The sequence below is a fragment of the Vulpes lagopus genome, chromosome 13 (assembly GCF_018345385.1).
Source record: "Vulpes lagopus strain Blue_001 chromosome 13, ASM1834538v1, whole genome shotgun sequence".
NCBI classification, from domain to species: domain Eukaryota; kingdom Metazoa; phylum Chordata; class Mammalia; order Carnivora; family Canidae; genus Vulpes; species Vulpes lagopus.
Window position 1 is genome coordinate 45,112,889 of NC_054836.1, and position 16,166 is coordinate 45,129,054.

The following is a 16,166-nucleotide window of genomic DNA, read 5'->3' on the forward strand; positions in this document are numbered from 1 at the left end:
TACCTGGAGCTTCCATTTCTAGTAGAGTTCTCTGGGTTAAATTTCAAGTTTCCAAGATCTCCTGGTACCTTTGAGGTGACAACTTTGTTTCATTTTAAAATAAATGATTTCCGAGGGTTTAGTTTCGTGCTCTGTGACACCTCAATGCATATTTTAGTTATTTGCTGCTATTTCTATGATGTGATATGGAAGAGCACTAAATTATATGGCTGAGTTTAATTGTGGTCATTGGTGTTCCACAGGACCTGTTAAGCATTTGTGGCTGTTGGGTCAGAAAGTGCTACCATTCACCTGGACTTGCTGTATTTGTGCTTAGTGCCCTTCTGTTGAGAAACACATATGACATACTCTTTTGTGAAATCTTATTACACTGGGCCTGATTATTCTTTCAACAGTCTCAACAAGGGAATTTTATTCTTTTTTTTTAACTTTTTTTTTTAAGATTTTATTTATTTATTCATGAGAGACACACAGAGAGAGGCACAGACACAGGCAGAGGGAGAGGCAGGTTCCATGCAGGGAGCCTGACATGGGACTTGATCCAGGTCTCCAAGATCACACCTTGGGCCGAAGGCGGTGCCAAACTGCTGAACTACCTGGGCTGCCCAAGAAATTTTATTCTTTAGCTTAATCACTGAACATTTGGGTGGTAAGAAAAAAACAACCAAGTGTTTTCTTTATTTCAGAATTTGCAAGTCTGCCTGGAATTGTTTGGTTTTAGAAATAGGTTTCCGTGTACATTATTGGTCACAGTAAAGAGGGCTTAAGGAAGAACTATAAAATAGATGCTATTGTAAGTTTGTCATCATCTAAATTTACTGTCAGTTACATTTAGTAATATAATACTATTCTGAGTTGTCTTCCAGGAAGAGAATGGTCTGGATTTGGAAATCAGGAGTCTATTTTGGCTGTGTCTCTGTCTGCTGTTTTGATGTTAATGAGTGCCACTTTAGGGGCTCACTTATTTCTGGATGAAATAATAGTGCTTTGTAGTTCTGTAAGAAGCTTCAAACAGCTCAGAAGCTTTGGATTTTTACAACAATCTCATTAATATCCATATCATCCTCTAGTAGGTTGGTGTGTGCAGGAAATGAACCACCTATGTAATTAATTGCCTGAGGTTGGATCCATAGCAGGCCCAGCTCTGGGCTGATGTTTTAGTCACCAGTGCGTCCTATTTCTGTTACTGTGAACTCGGAAGAATAAAACAATCCTATCTGGAGGTTGGAATGTGAGGTCTAATTATTTGGCACGGTTGGAGTCTTAGGGATTTTGTAGGTCAGTCTCAAGTGGTATGGAGACATTTGCTACAGCTGCCCATGGAATCTCTAGTATGGTTTTACAAGGTTGATATCTTCACCCTCCTACATTGTATCCTTTACCATGACTCATTCCTCCCTGCCATGTATCTCTCTCAAACTCCTGTTGTGGCCTTTCATGTCTTTTTTTTACTACTTGCCTTTTCATGTGCTGTTTGGCCTTGCCATAATGCCTTTACCTCTTTACCAGCATGATGAGTGTTCACTCATTCTTTAAAATCTGGCTTCCTCCTCTTGAACTTTATACTAAAACATATATATTTCCTCCATCCCAATTACTCATTTCTGCTACCATATTCCCTTAGTACCATGTGCATAATACCTTCTATTATTAGCACAGAATACTCTTAGGTATATTAGATGTAGTAGATCACTACTATATGTTTATTGGTTTGATGAAATTCATATATATTCAGCTTTCAGATTAACCATAAGACTGATTTTCATGAATACCTTGCAAAATCCATCTTAATTCATAGTCATTTTATATCCAACCACAATTAAAGACATTTTTTTTTTTACAGAGTATTCCTGGTTGAGATAGCTTGAGTTGGTGTATGACATTTGAATACCAGTGTACATTTTTTTTTAATTTTTATTATTTATTTTTGATAGTCACACAGAGAGAAAGAGAGAGAGGTAGAGACATAGGCAGAGGGAGAAGCAGGCTCCATGCACCGGGAGCCTGATGTGGGATTCGATCCCGGGTCTCCAGGATCGCGCCCTGGGCCAAAGGCAGGCGCCAAACCGCTGCGCCACCCAGGGATCCCCCAGTGTACATATTAATGCTTATTTAGGTATTCCACTTTGCTTTTATTTTTCAGGTCCCTGATTTTACATTTTCAGATATCTTTCTCTTAGGCACTATGGGATGTCTGGATATATCCACTCATTTTCCTTTTAGCTATGGAAGAACAATGCGAGAGTTTTGATTCAATAGGAAAGAAAGGAATTTATGAGTCTGAAGTTTCTTCATTCAGAGTAGGATTATTACTTTAACAACATACCATTAATTAATGGGAAATAAGAGAATTTAAATTTTATTGGCTAAGTTAATCATTTCTAGATGGAATAATATTTGTAAATTATTTTTAAGAATAATGTAAGCTAAAGGTTACTAATGAAATAAAAGCTATCAAATACTTATAGAAAGTCATAAGTAATGCTGCTTATTGAGAATTTATTACATACCAGATAAACTACTGGGTGATTGATCTCTATTTATATGTAAATCTGTTTCTGTCTTTTTGTTGATCTCTTGGGCACCTAATATATACCAGATACTGTACTAGGCACTAAATTATTTTAAAATTCTTTTGACCATGTTTGAGTTAAGAGATTATTATTCCCATTTTATAGATAGGGAACATAAGACACAGAGTGGTTAACTTGCCAACTAGTAAGTGGCTTATCTGGGGATTAAGCTCTGGTCTTCTGGGTTTCATAAAATATCTGTTAACAACTTCTACTACATCTGGCTGCTTTGCATTATTTTTTTTTTTTCTATGTGGTGTTTTGGTGCTGGATCTTTCTTGAGTATTATTGTTTGTCATTTAAAATTCTAATGAAAATGCTTTGATAGTTGGCAGAACTATTTTCCCAATATTGAATTTTGGGACATGGTTATAATTTCTTTATCATGACAGTTTTACATGGTTTTGTGTCACAGTGTCATTCAATAAGAAGTTTTAAATTTTACAGTTTTTAAAACAAGAAAAAAAGCAATTCATAAAGTTTATAGATTATGTGCTTTTAAAGTTTAAAATAATTCACACTTTTAAACTATAAAATCACTTATAATTATTCATATCTTCTAAACAGGTACCAAGTACTTGCTTTTGCAACGGATGCAGATAAAAGACAGGAGACTGAACAACAAAAACTTGGTTCTGGAAAAAGACTTGTTGTAAGGCCTTTTTTGATATAAAAATTTGAGTAATGTCATATCTAATCACCAGTTTATCTTTTCAGAATAAAAATTCATGGGAAGAAAGTTTTAAAAATATTTATTTTAGCTATTTTTCTTTTCTATGATTCTATGAAAAAATTTAGTTGGCTATTAATGAACAATGGAGACACGTGCTTGGTCCTGTCATAATTTATCAGATTATAGAGTTCCACCACTAGAATTATAAATGTCCAAATGAAGTCACTTTTAACAGAGTGATTATAAACCAGCATAGCAAAAAGAGAAGAATTAAAAAAAAACCTTTAAGAGGCAAAAATATTGTTACTTAGAAGGCCTGTGATTATATATATATATATAAGATAAAAATTCATAGCCCACAAAGAAAAAAATTGGCTCAGTCATAAAGGTGGAAGTTTGGTAACTTGAAAAATAGTTTGAAGAAAAATTGTAAAGGATAAATTCTCAGTTTAATGAAAATTAGGGGATAGGGTTGTGAACTCTTTATCCTGAGAGTCTCCATAGACAGGAAGAAAAACAGAAGGAATTGAAAATTTTATTTTTATTTTTTTATTTTTTTAAATTCTTTTACATGAAGACAACATAGGACATTTTTTAAAATTAATTAATTAATTTATTAGAGACAGAGAGAGAGGCAGAGACACAGGCAGAGGGAGAAGCAGGCTCCATGCAGGGAGCCCGATGTGGGACTCGATCCCGGGTCTCCAGGATCATGCCCTGGGCTGAAGGCCGCACTAAACCTCTAAGCCTCCAGGGCTGCCCGGAATTGAAAATTTTAATGGAAATAGTAAAGTGAATTTGAGATGGACATCTATGAAAGAAACCACACGAAGAAATAATGTGGAATTTGGAATACCAAGGGAAGTAAGAATATTAGAGAAAACCAACGTTTTGTATCAGGATATAGAAATTAAGGTAGGAAGGAAGGCTAACTTGAAGAGAGCCAAAATGAGATGAAAGCATATTTTTTAAATAATAGTAAGAAGTGAAGGAGAGAACACAACAAATACAAATATGACATACTTTTTCATGGAATTTGGAGGCACCATATTGATAATAATTAAAGCATAGACTTTGGAGTCAGATTTTTTTCTAAAGATTTATTTATTTATTTTAGAGAAAGAGAGAGACAGAAAGCATGCTTGCGTATGGGTAGGAATAGCGGCAGAGGGAAGAATCCTCAAACAGACTCCCTGCCAAGTGCAAAGCCTGATAACAGGGCTCGATCTCAGGATGCATGAGATCATGACCTGAGCTGAAACCAAGAGTCAGATGCTTAACTGACTAAGCCACCCAACTGCTTCTTGAAGTCAGATCTTGGAGAGCTATACTTACTACTGATTTTGAGGAAATGTGTTAACCTTGCTATAAATCTCAGTTTTTCTCAGTTGTAAAATGGTGATAATACCTATTTTACAGTGTTGCCATTAGAAATATATATATATAAATATTATTTATATATATAATATAAAATATATAATATATATATTCATGTATTTATAATATTATTTATATAAATATATATATATATTTTTTGAAAAAAAATATATACAAAGCACTTAGCAAAATGTCTGGATGATGATGACATTGATAATGGTAGTCAAATTGTCCTTGACCTCCTCCTCAATAGTGGTTTTCTTCCATTTGTCCCTTATATTCTGTACTCCAGCCACATTGGGCTTCTTATTGTTCCAAATATCCCATAGCTGTTCTTGATTTAAGGCTTTTGTACATATATATATGATCTTATTTATTTATTTTTTAAGATTTTATTTATTTATTCACGAGAGACACAGAGAGAGAGAAGCAGAGACATAGGCAGAGGGAGAAGTGGGCTTCTTGTAGGGAGCCTAATGCGGGACTTGATTCCCCAGATCTGAGATCATGCCCTGAGCCGAAGGCAGATGCTCAACTGCTGAGCCACCCAGGCGTCCCTGTATATATTTTTTATTTAGTCTGGAATACGCTTTACTCATTAATTGTACATGTTTATTGATGCTACTCTGTGCCTTACTCTGAGGATGTATTCTGAAGGCAATTACAGTTGAGTAATTTTCCCATTCTCCTTTAATTAATAAATAGAGTAAGAAATAGCATTAGAACTTCCTTTTATTACACCACAGTCACTTGGCAGGACTATGATGCCATGGAACATTAAGCCTATTGCAGAGAAACAAAATTTATCTAGTGAAATGCTTTTAATAAGGTAGCTGTGGGAAGGCAGTTAAAAGCTGGCTATGTTGCTCCCAGCGACCTCTTAACTATTTGTTGATTTCTAATTTAATTCATTTGTGGTCAGAGAGATACTTTGCATGACTTTGAATTCTTTCAGATTCATTGAGATTTGTTTTATAGCCTAGAATATGGTCTATCATGGTAAATCTTCACTGAGCACTGAAAAAAATGTCCTTTTTTTTTTTTTAAGCTGTTCTTGGGTGTTCTATATATGTCCGTTACATTGGATGATAGTGTTGTTCAAATCTTCTATATCCGTATTCGTTTATTTTTTGTTTTGTTTTTTTTACTGATTTCTGTCTTTTATTCAGGGAGGGATATTGAAATCTAACTGTAATTGTGTATTGTCTATTTCTCCTTGAAATTTTGTCAAATTTTTTCTTCATGTATTTTGAAATTCTTTTAGTAGATATATAAACATTGAGATGTTATCTCTCATGATGAACATATCCTCTTTTCATTATCAAATTACCCTCTTTATCTTTTTGCTCTGGTAACATTATTCTTTTGATTAGTGTTATTCTGATATATCTGTTTCCATATTTTTACTTTTATCCGATTTATGTCTTTGTAGTGAAAATGCATTTCTTGTAAGCAGCCCATAGTTGGGTCTTGCTTTTTTGTTTAATATGATACGCTCTGTCTTCTAATTTGTTTTTTAGACCATTTACATTTCATGTGATTATTGACATGGATAGGTTTCAGTTTGTCACTTGGCCATTTGTTTTCTGTTTGACCCATCTGTTCTTTGTTTCATTTTCCTGTTTTTCTGAAAGCTTTCTTTTGTAGTTATTGAGTATTTTGCATGGTTCCACTTTATTTTTGTTGATTTATTAGCCATAACTCTTTGTTATTTTAGGAGGTGCTTTAGAGTTTGCAGTATTTAACTTATGATCTACTCTCAGTGATATACTATATCATGAAAGAACCATACTTCTGTTTCTCAGCCTTTGTGCTATTGTCATTTGTTACACTTTTATATACACTCCATATTACATTGTTACTACTTTTTAAAAAATGGTATCTTTTAATGTGATTGAAATGATAAGAAAAATAGCATAGTTTACCCATATATTTACCATTTCTGGTACTCTTCATTAATTTGTGTTGGCCATATTTTCATATGGTGTCATTTTTCTCCCTCCTGAAGGACTTGCTTTCACATTTCTTGCAGTGTGGGTCCACTGGTGATGAATTCTTTCAGTTTTTCTATGTCTCAAAAAGTATTTTTTGCCTTTGAGTTTGAAAATATATTTTTTGGGTATAAGATTTTTAGTTTGACAGATTTTCTCCTCTGGTATTTTAAGAGTTTGCTCCACTCTCTTTGTGCTTCCATTCTTTCTCATGAGAAATCTGCCTGCATTCTTATCTTTGTTTCTTCATAATATCTTTTTTCTCTGGTTGCTGTTCTGCTTTTCTCTTACCACTGTTTTAAAGCAGTTAGACTATGATGTGCCTTTGTTTTATGCTTAAGGTTTGTTGAGCTTCTTGCATCTGTGTATTTATAGTTTTCATGAAAATTAGAAAAATTTTGACTCTTAATTCTTTAGCCTTTTTTAATTCCTTCGTCTTTCTCCTTTTCTCTGGGGACTCCAGTTATACATACATTAGGCAACTTGAAGTTTTCCCACAACTCACAGATTTTATTTTCATTAAGATTTTTTTTCTATTTTGTTTTGGATAATTTCTGTGTTTTCAAGATTACTAATCCTTTTTTCTATTTTGTCTGTTATCTGGTGTTAATTCTCATGGTTTTCATCTTTAGAAGTGCAATTTAGCTTCTTTTTTTGTTATATCTTCCATGTCTCTACTTAACTTTTTGAAGATATAGGATACAATTGCAGTAGTTTTTTTAATGTCCTTGTTTTCTAATTCTAACACTTGTATCAGTTTTGAGTCAGTTTCAGTTGATTTATCTATCTTCCTGGTGAATCATATTTTCTTATTTCTTTACACGTTTGGTTATTTTTTTATTAGATGCTAGATATAGTCCTTTTATTTCTGGGTGGCAGATATTTTTGTATTCCTATAACTGTTTTTGAGCTTAGACCTGGATACTTGAACAGTTTTTTTTTTTTATACTTGAACAGTTTGATCCTTTTGGGTTGTTACCTGGGACCTGAGTGGCACTCATCCTGAGGCTGCTTATTCCCCACTCCTGGGACAAGACCCTTCTGAGTGCTTTCTCAGTTCCCTTTGAATTATGAGGTGTTCCAATCTTGCTGGCAGGCACAGGCAGTATTCCAGGTGATATGAATGCTGGGCACTGTTAACTCTAATCCTTTTGGGTGGTTCTTTTGCTGGCTTTGGCTAGTTTCCTTACATGAATGTGCTGATAAGTACTCAGATGAATATTTGAGGGGATTCCTTACAGATGTCAAAGTTCTGTCCCTGTGTCACTCCTTCCCTTTTGGCATGCTGTCTTGCTTTGTTTTCTCTGAACTCCCAGCGTTCATTTCCTCAATTCAGGGAGTTGCTGGGCCTTTGCTTGGGTTCCTCCTTCCTGTGCCATGGCCTGAAAACTCTCTCACGGATGGAGCAGTCATACCACTTCACCTTATTTGTTTTGTTTTCAAGGCATTGCTGTCCTTTGTTTTCTGATACTCAGTGCCTTGTAAACTGTTGTTTCATATATTTTGTCCATATTATATTGTTTCAGGTGGGATGGTAAAGTCTTTTTCCTATTACTCTATCTTGGCTGGAAGTGGGAGAATTTTAAAAGTATTATTCTTAATAAGCTTCTGTGTTTTTTGAGACTTGTTAATTTAGAATGTGGTATATTTCCCTAAGGAGAGGTCACAGAGAGTGGCACTCTGTCCCTAGTGAATTAAAAATATTTACTGGCTGGATCTCAGCCTGCAGCCTCAGAAACTTGATTTGCCTATCCATTCTGAATGAAACCTCATCTCTCAGAATTAGGACATAATCAGCCCAAGTTATAGACAATGATATGTTTTCTTTTTTTTTTCTTTTTCTTTTTAAGGAGAGAGAGAAAGAGAGAGAGAGAGAGAGAGAGAGGAGGGGTGAGGGGCAGAAAGAGAGGGAGAGAGAAGATCTTAAGTAGACTCCACTCCCAGCATGGACCCTAATGGGGGGCTCGATCTCACGATCCTGAGATCATGATTTGGGCTGAAATCAAGAGTCGGAAACTCAACCAAATGAACTACCCAGGTGCCCTAAAAGTGATATTTAATGCTAGAATGCTAGCCTATTAAAATGTAACGAGAAATGTGACTCACAGGACTGACATTTATGTTTTGTGTACAGTGGAATTTTTTCATATAGTTAAGCTACACTTGAACTTAATGATAATTGAGTAATTTCTTGGTGTTGAATCCTGATTCAGATTAAGATAATCTGATACATTCACGTATAATCACTGTTCTGTCTCCCTCCCTCAGGTTGTTTTTATATATACACCAGTAATATTTGTCCTTTTGTCCAGCCCCATTTGGATTTCATACCTTCTTAAGATATTTTAATGCCTGAAGTAGGTAGATAAATATCTAAGTCGTATCTTGGTGGGCAGAAATTTGTCTGTATCTTTAATGTGAGTTTTCATATCTCTTCTTTGATCCATTATTTGTTGATTATAGCCTAATTTTGAGGGCAGTGTTATTTCCTCTTTGTCCAGATGCTTTTATGTAACTATCTTACTGTGGTTGCCATGTACAGTATATGTCAGTATATGTCAACTAATGTCTTTACTCTTTTCTGTTTTTTTTTTAATTTAAAAATATTAATTGGGGGCTGAATTCTGAAAAGCATGTTTATTACATTCAGTTCTTCATTATTTTAAGAAGCATTTTTTAAACACTCACCATATTCCAGAGATATGGAGTTACCCTGGAGTAGCTCTTGACGTGTAGAGGATATTGTCTATGTTACTGGGACATCTTGATGACTGCTCTGTACATACATATTGATATATTTTAAAATTTTCTTTATATTAAAACATTATAGTTACAATATTGGTTAGGTTTTACTGATTATTACATTTTATTTGCAAAGTAAACACAATAAGGAAATGTTTCTTTTCTTTTTTTTTTTAAAGATTTATTTATTTATTCATGAGACACACAAAGAGAGGCAAAGACACAGGCAGAGGGAGAAGCAGACTTCATGCAGGGAGCCCGATGTGGGACTCGATCCCGGGACTCCAGGATCATGCCCTGGGCCAAAGGCAGGCGCTAAACCACTGAGCCACCCAGGGATCCCTGGAAATTTTTCTTATGGAGATTTTTCAGTGAAGCAGATAACTTTTTTATGTGTATTTTTTTTTTTTGTGTGTGTATTTTTTTTTTTAAACAAGCCATGGTCCCTCCTTTTCTTTCATAGGATCTTTGTATAGGCAGCTCACTTTGCATAGGTATTCTCTCATCAAATTCTCTTTTTTTTCCCCTGCAAGTTTATTGAAATATAATTAACAAATAAAAGTTGTAAAAATTTATGGTAAACTACATCTTTTGATATATATGTATATATACATTGTGAAATGATTACCATAATTAAGCTGATAAACACATCTGTCACCTCACATAGTTATCTTATTTATGGTAAGAGCATTTAAGATCTATCTTAACAAATTTCAAGTATATGTATGATACAGTACAGTATTATAACTGGTCACCAGACTGAACATTAATTTATTCATTCTGTGTTACTGAAATTTTGTGCCCTTTGGCCAGCATCTTCTCATTTCCCTCTTCCTCCAGACTTTGGCAACCACCATTCCACTCTGCTTATATAAGTTTACCTTTTTTAGATTCCATGTTTAAGTGAGATCATACAGTACTTGTTTTTCTGTGCCTGGCTTATTTAACTTAGTGTAATGCCCTCCAAGTTCACCTGTGTTGTCACAAATGGCAGGATTTCCATCTTTTTAAAGGCTGAGTAACATTCCATTGTTTTATACACATTATATAGTATATACATTATATATCATATCTTACACAGTTTCTTTATTAATTTATCCATCAGTGGACATTTTGGTTGATTCCATATCTTGGCTGTTGCAAATAATGCTGCAGTGAAAATAGGAATGTCGATTTCTCTTTGATACCTTGTTTTCATTTCCTTTGAATATATGCCCAGAGTAGGATTGCTGGGTCATATGGTCATTCTATTTTTAATTTTTTGAGAAACTCTCCTACTATTTTCTATAGTGTCTGTATCAATTTGCATTCACACCAACAGTGCACAAGACTTCCCTTTCTCTACATCCTTGCCAACATTTGTTATCTCTTCTTTTTTTTTTTAACGATTTTATTTATTTATTCATAAGAGAGAGAGAGAGAGAGAGATTGAGAAGGCAGTGACATAGGCAGAGGGTGAAGCAGGCTTCTTGCAGGGAGCCCGATGTGGGACTCCATCCCCAGACCCCAGGATCACGCCCTGAGCTGAAGGCAGACACTCACCTGCTGAGCCACCCAGGCGTCCCAACACTTGTTATCTCTTGTCTTTTTTTTTTTTTTTAAAGATTTTATTTATTTATTTTTGAGAGATAGAAGGAGAGACAGAGCCAGAGACACAGGCAGAGACAGAGCCAGAGACACAGGCAGAGGGAGAAGCAGGCTCCATGCACTGGGAGCCCGACGTGGGATCCGATCCCGGGTCTCCAGGATCGCGCCCTGGGCCAAAGGCAGGCGCCAAACCGCTGCGCCACCCAGGGATCCCCATCTCTTGTCTCTTTAATAATAGCCATTGTAACAAGTGTTAAATGATATCTTATTGTGGTTTTAATTCGCATTCTCTAATTATTTAGTGATGTTGAGCATTTTTTTCATATACTTGGCCATTTGTTATCTTCTTTTGAGAAATATTGTTCAAGTCTTTTGCTTATATTTAAATATTTGTTTTCTTGCTATTGAGTTGTCTAGTTCCTTATGTATTTTTGAGTATTAACCCCTTATTAGATAGATGGTTTGCAAATAATTTCTCCCATTCCATAGGTTGTCTCTTTACTCTGTTAATTGTTTCCTTTGCTGTCCAGGAGTTTTTTTAGTTTGGTGCAGTCCCTTTTGTCTATTTTTACTTTTGTTGCCTGTGGTATTGAGGTCATATCCAAAAAATCATCGCCCAAACCAATGACAAAAAAGCTTTTCCTTATGTTTTTTCCTAATAATTTTACATATTCACGTCTTATGCTTAAGTCTTTAATCCATTTTGAGTTGATTTTTTGATATGGTGTGAGACAGGGGTCCAGTTTCATTCCTCTGCATGTGGATGTCAAGTTTTCCCATCACCGTTTACTAAAGAGACTGTCTATTGTATGTTATTGATACCTTTGTTGAAGATCAGTTGACTATAAATGCATTTATTTCTGGGCTCTTTTCTGTTTTATTAGTCTAGATGTTTGCTTGTTTGTTTGTTTAATGCCAGCACTATACTGTTTTTGCCAAATATAGCTTTGTAGTGTATTTTAAAAATCATGTAATTCGGGGCACCTGGGTGGCTCAGTCAGTTAAGCATCTGCCTTTGGCTCATATTATGATCTCAGGGTCCTGGGATCGAGCCCGTGTTGGGCTCCCTGCTTGCAGGGAGCTTGCTTCTCCCTCTCATCCTTGTTCGTGCTCTCTCTTGTGATATCTCTTTGTCTCTCAAATAAGTAAATAAAATCTTTAAAAAAAAACATGTAGCTTTATGCCTCCAGCTTTGTTCTTTTTGCTCAAGATTGCTTTGACTATTTGGAGTCTGTTGTGGTTCTATGTGAATTTTAGGATTTTTAAAATATTCTTTGAGAAATCCCATTGGAATTCTGATAGGGATTTGAATCTGTAGATTGCTTTGGGTAGTATGGTCATTTTAATTATAGTAATTCTTCTAATTAATGTACATGGCATATCTTTCCATTTCTTAGTGTTTTTCAATTTCTTTATTGATGTTTTATAGTTTTTATTGGACAAGTCATATCTCCTTGGTTAAATTTATATGGGTATTCTTTTTTCCTGACTCATTCCCCAAATTTATGAGTATTTTTGAACCACTGAAGAGTTTATATCATCTGGTAAAAGATGGGACAAAACCTACTAGAGTGTAGAAAATAACAGAAATATGGTCATCACACACACAAAAAAAGAGAATGAATACTAACCGGCCTTTATGTCTGTTTTGTTGTAAAGCAATTTCTTAATTGTATTGATATGAAAGTGACTGAAATACTTTGTTTTTAGCAACTAAATTGATTGTAGGTTTTCCTTTGTAGGTGGATTGGACTCTAAATATTGGAGAGCAAGCCCTTGATATATGTATTGTCTCTTTCAATCAGTCAGCATCTTCTGTTTTTGTTCTTGGTGAAAGAAACTTTTTTTGCCTTAAGGATAATGGACAGATTCGATTCATGAAGAAACTTGATTGTAGCCCAAGTTGTTTTCTCCCTTATTGCTCAGGTGTGTAGAAGGATTTTTCTTTTATCTTTTCCATATGTCAAGGCTATGTTATATACATTAGGAAAAGCCAAATTCACACACATATATTTTAAACATCTAGGAAAATAGTTTTATATGGAGCATGTAATGGAAATTTTAACTTTTAAAGTTTGAATAGAAGTTTGATATAAAGCCCACATTTGGTTTTGTCAGTCATTTTACTTTGCACAGAAGAATGTTTTGGAGAATTGGCCTCAGGTATACATACATTTATGCTTTCTAAAATGTGGCAATTCAAGATGTTTGCAAAAGAAACACCAGATTCTTCTATAAATAGAATGGAGCATAGTAATGTCTAATAGAATGACTTCTCCATCTCAAGTGCCCAGTAAAAATCATTAGCTAATTGTGTTAAATATTAATGAAGTTAATGATTTCTAGATAAAATGCAAAAATGTTGGCTACTATCTACTTATTTCCCAAGTCTGTAAAATTATTTAAAAAAATTTTTGTATTGGTACTTGAAGTTGAAAAATACTATTTTATTACTTAAATATTTTATTACTTTATGCTTTTATATCAAGACATTAGAATTAATTTGTATCATAAATCCCCTAAAAATGATATAATGTAATGTTGCAAATAACTGTTTTATTCTTACTCTCTTTTCTATATTCAACATACAGTTTCTGAAGGAACAATGAATACTTTGATTGGAAACCATAATAACATGTTGCATATTTATCAGGATGTGACACTGAAGTGGGCCACTCAGCTTCCCCACATTCCTGTAGCAGTAAGAGTGGGCTGTTTACAGTAAGTGATTTAACTTTTTTTAGGATCTTAGTCTAGGAATTCTGTAGAAGTTTTATGAAACATTTGCAAGTGATTTTACTAGGAATGACAAGTGACATTGTAGTATGAATGTCAACAATGGAAGTAATTTAAAATATAACTTTTATTGGAAAAGGACATTAAAAAAAACCTTACTTAGGCTTCATCAATCATTTTTATCTTATTTTAATTCTTAGATAGTTAACATACAGTGTTATATTAGTTTTAGGTGTATAGTGTACTTTTAAAAAATATTTTATCTATTTATTCATGATAGACAGAGAGAGAGAGGCAGAGAGACAGGCAGAGGGAGAAGCAGGCTCCATGCAGGGAGCCCAACGCGGGATTCGATCCTGGGACTCTGGGATCATGCCCTGGGCCAAAGGCAGGCGCTAAACCGCCGAGCCACCCAGGGATCCCCAGGTGTATAGTGTATTGATTCAATAATTCCATACATCACCCAGTGCTCATCATGACAAGTGCACTCCTAATCCCCTTAGTCATTTTCATTTACTATTTCTAGTAAGATATCCTTTGTCAATGAAAGATTTAAAAATAAAAACAAAAGATTTAAAGAAAATGGCTTACCTGATAGATTATTTTCTTTATTTTTTAAAATTATTTATTTATTTATTTATTTATTTATTTATTTATTTATTTATTTATTTATGATAGGCACACAGTGAGAGAGAGAGAGAGAGAGAGAGAGAAAGAGAGGCAGAGACATAGGCAGAGGGAGAAGCAGGCTCCATGCACCGGGAGCCCGACGTGGGATTCGATCCCGGGTCTCCAGGATCGCGCCCTGGGCCAAAGGCAGGCGCTAAACCGCTGCGCCACCCAGGGATCCCAGATTATTTTCTTTAAAATAGGAAAGGATTTCTTCAAGCATTTGATGGGTCCCGTTTAGAGATCACTCGTTAGACTGAGAATATTACACATCAAAACTTGTTAAACTTTATATCATGTAGTGCAGAATTGCTAATGATTATGTATTTAAAACAGTTTAGATTTTACATAAGGATAATTTGGATTTAAATTGAAGATAAAATCCATACCTTACATTTATAAAATTTATCAAAAATAAGAGAAATGAGTCATACCTAGTATTTTTTCTAGGTCGTCAGTATAGAAGGCAAGATCCTGCAAACCTTTAGCATCTCAGATTATGTTTAGGAATTGAAAATCCCAGTTAAAATGTAAAAACACAATTTTCTTTCTTTCTTTTTTTTTAAAGAGAATTTATTTTTAAGTAATTGCAGCATACAACATGGGGCTTGAACTCACAATCCTCAGACCAGGAGTCACATGCTCCATTGGCTGAGCTAGTCAGATGCCTCTAGAAACACGACTTCCTATAAAGCTTTATAGATTCCCTAGATCTAGTCAGTTCTGCTTATTTAGATCATTTTATTGAAATTTAAAAACCATATGTAGAATTCTTCAATGGCACTTGTAGTATCTGACTAATTTCCCCAAATTAAGAGATTGGATATGTAATATTGTTGAAGCTCAATGAAAGGTATTCATATTTGCATTAATGATTAATCTAAAGCTTGAATATTAGAAAAATGGAAACCCTGTTTTGAAGACATTGAATATTTTAAAAAGAAGTTGCTTTTTAATGTTTTATGAGAAAATACGATCATATAATTGCTAAGCACTTAACAAATTATAGTTATTTTGTATCCGATGAAAAATTTAAAATTGGGATTGGCTTTTACCACCACATCTACCAAGATTGTCTTTTTAAGTTCAACCAAACACTTAGACACCAGACATTTTAAACCAGATTTACTTAGAAGGATTTAGAACAGGAAAAACATCTTGCCAGCAGGGCAGTGTCAAGTATTTCTCTTCTGGGAAAGGAATTCTTGAAGTAGTCCATATATCTATCTAAGAGCTGTTCTCTTTGGCCTCCCAAGTGACAAAGTGCAAAAAGACAGATCCACACTGGTGGGTGTTCGGCCCATCTTGGCTTGATGGCCCCATGCCCCTCAGGTTTAAGTACTAAAAGGTCATTGTGGTTTTTGTATGTATGTGGGGCAGAGGAGAGTCATGGGTAGAAAGACCTTATTGAGACAATTTAGTCAAAATACTTATTTTGCACATATATTATTTACATGGGACATATGTATTTCAAGAATCACTATACTCAGAGAAGCTTAAAGATAAAGTTTCTGAGCAGATATTTATGGTTAATTAATTTTTTAATTTTTATTTTTTTATTTTTTTTATGGTTAATTTATGATTTCAGTCCAGATGCATCTTATAAAGTAAGGATCCAGAAATAAGTGAAATTATTAGGGGTAAGAAAACAAATTTCCATGTAGTATGCATCAAGATACTTGTATTCAGAAGTAGTCTGTCACCTCTAAACTTAAGGTATTTGTGAATGAAACATCCTATTTCTTCTCATAGCTTCTTTAAGGTCATAATTATAAACAATTAGATGTGAATATTGCTATTAATGATTTCCACAGTTAA

General features: G+C 34.4%; 1 protein-coding gene across 15 annotated transcripts in view; it reads left to right on the forward strand.

The window, feature by feature from the left end:
• BBS9 (Bardet-Biedl syndrome 9) overlaps positions 1-16,166 on the forward strand; it is a 444,745-nt gene that overhangs the window by 113,647 nt on the left and 314,932 nt on the right. For all 15 annotated transcript variants that reach the window (XR_005983467.1, XR_005983466.1, XM_041727738.1 and 12 more), the window contains 3 exons: positions 3,141-3,225; positions 12,686-12,869; positions 13,535-13,664. Coding sequence is in view for 13 of the 15 variants with exons in the window: in XM_041727738.1 (XP_041583672.1) it covers positions 3,141-3,225; positions 12,686-12,869; positions 13,535-13,664 (399 nt within the window). In the remaining 2 variants the exon portion in view is untranslated. The remainder of the gene's footprint in view (positions 1-3,140; positions 3,226-12,685; positions 12,870-13,534; positions 13,665-16,166) is intronic.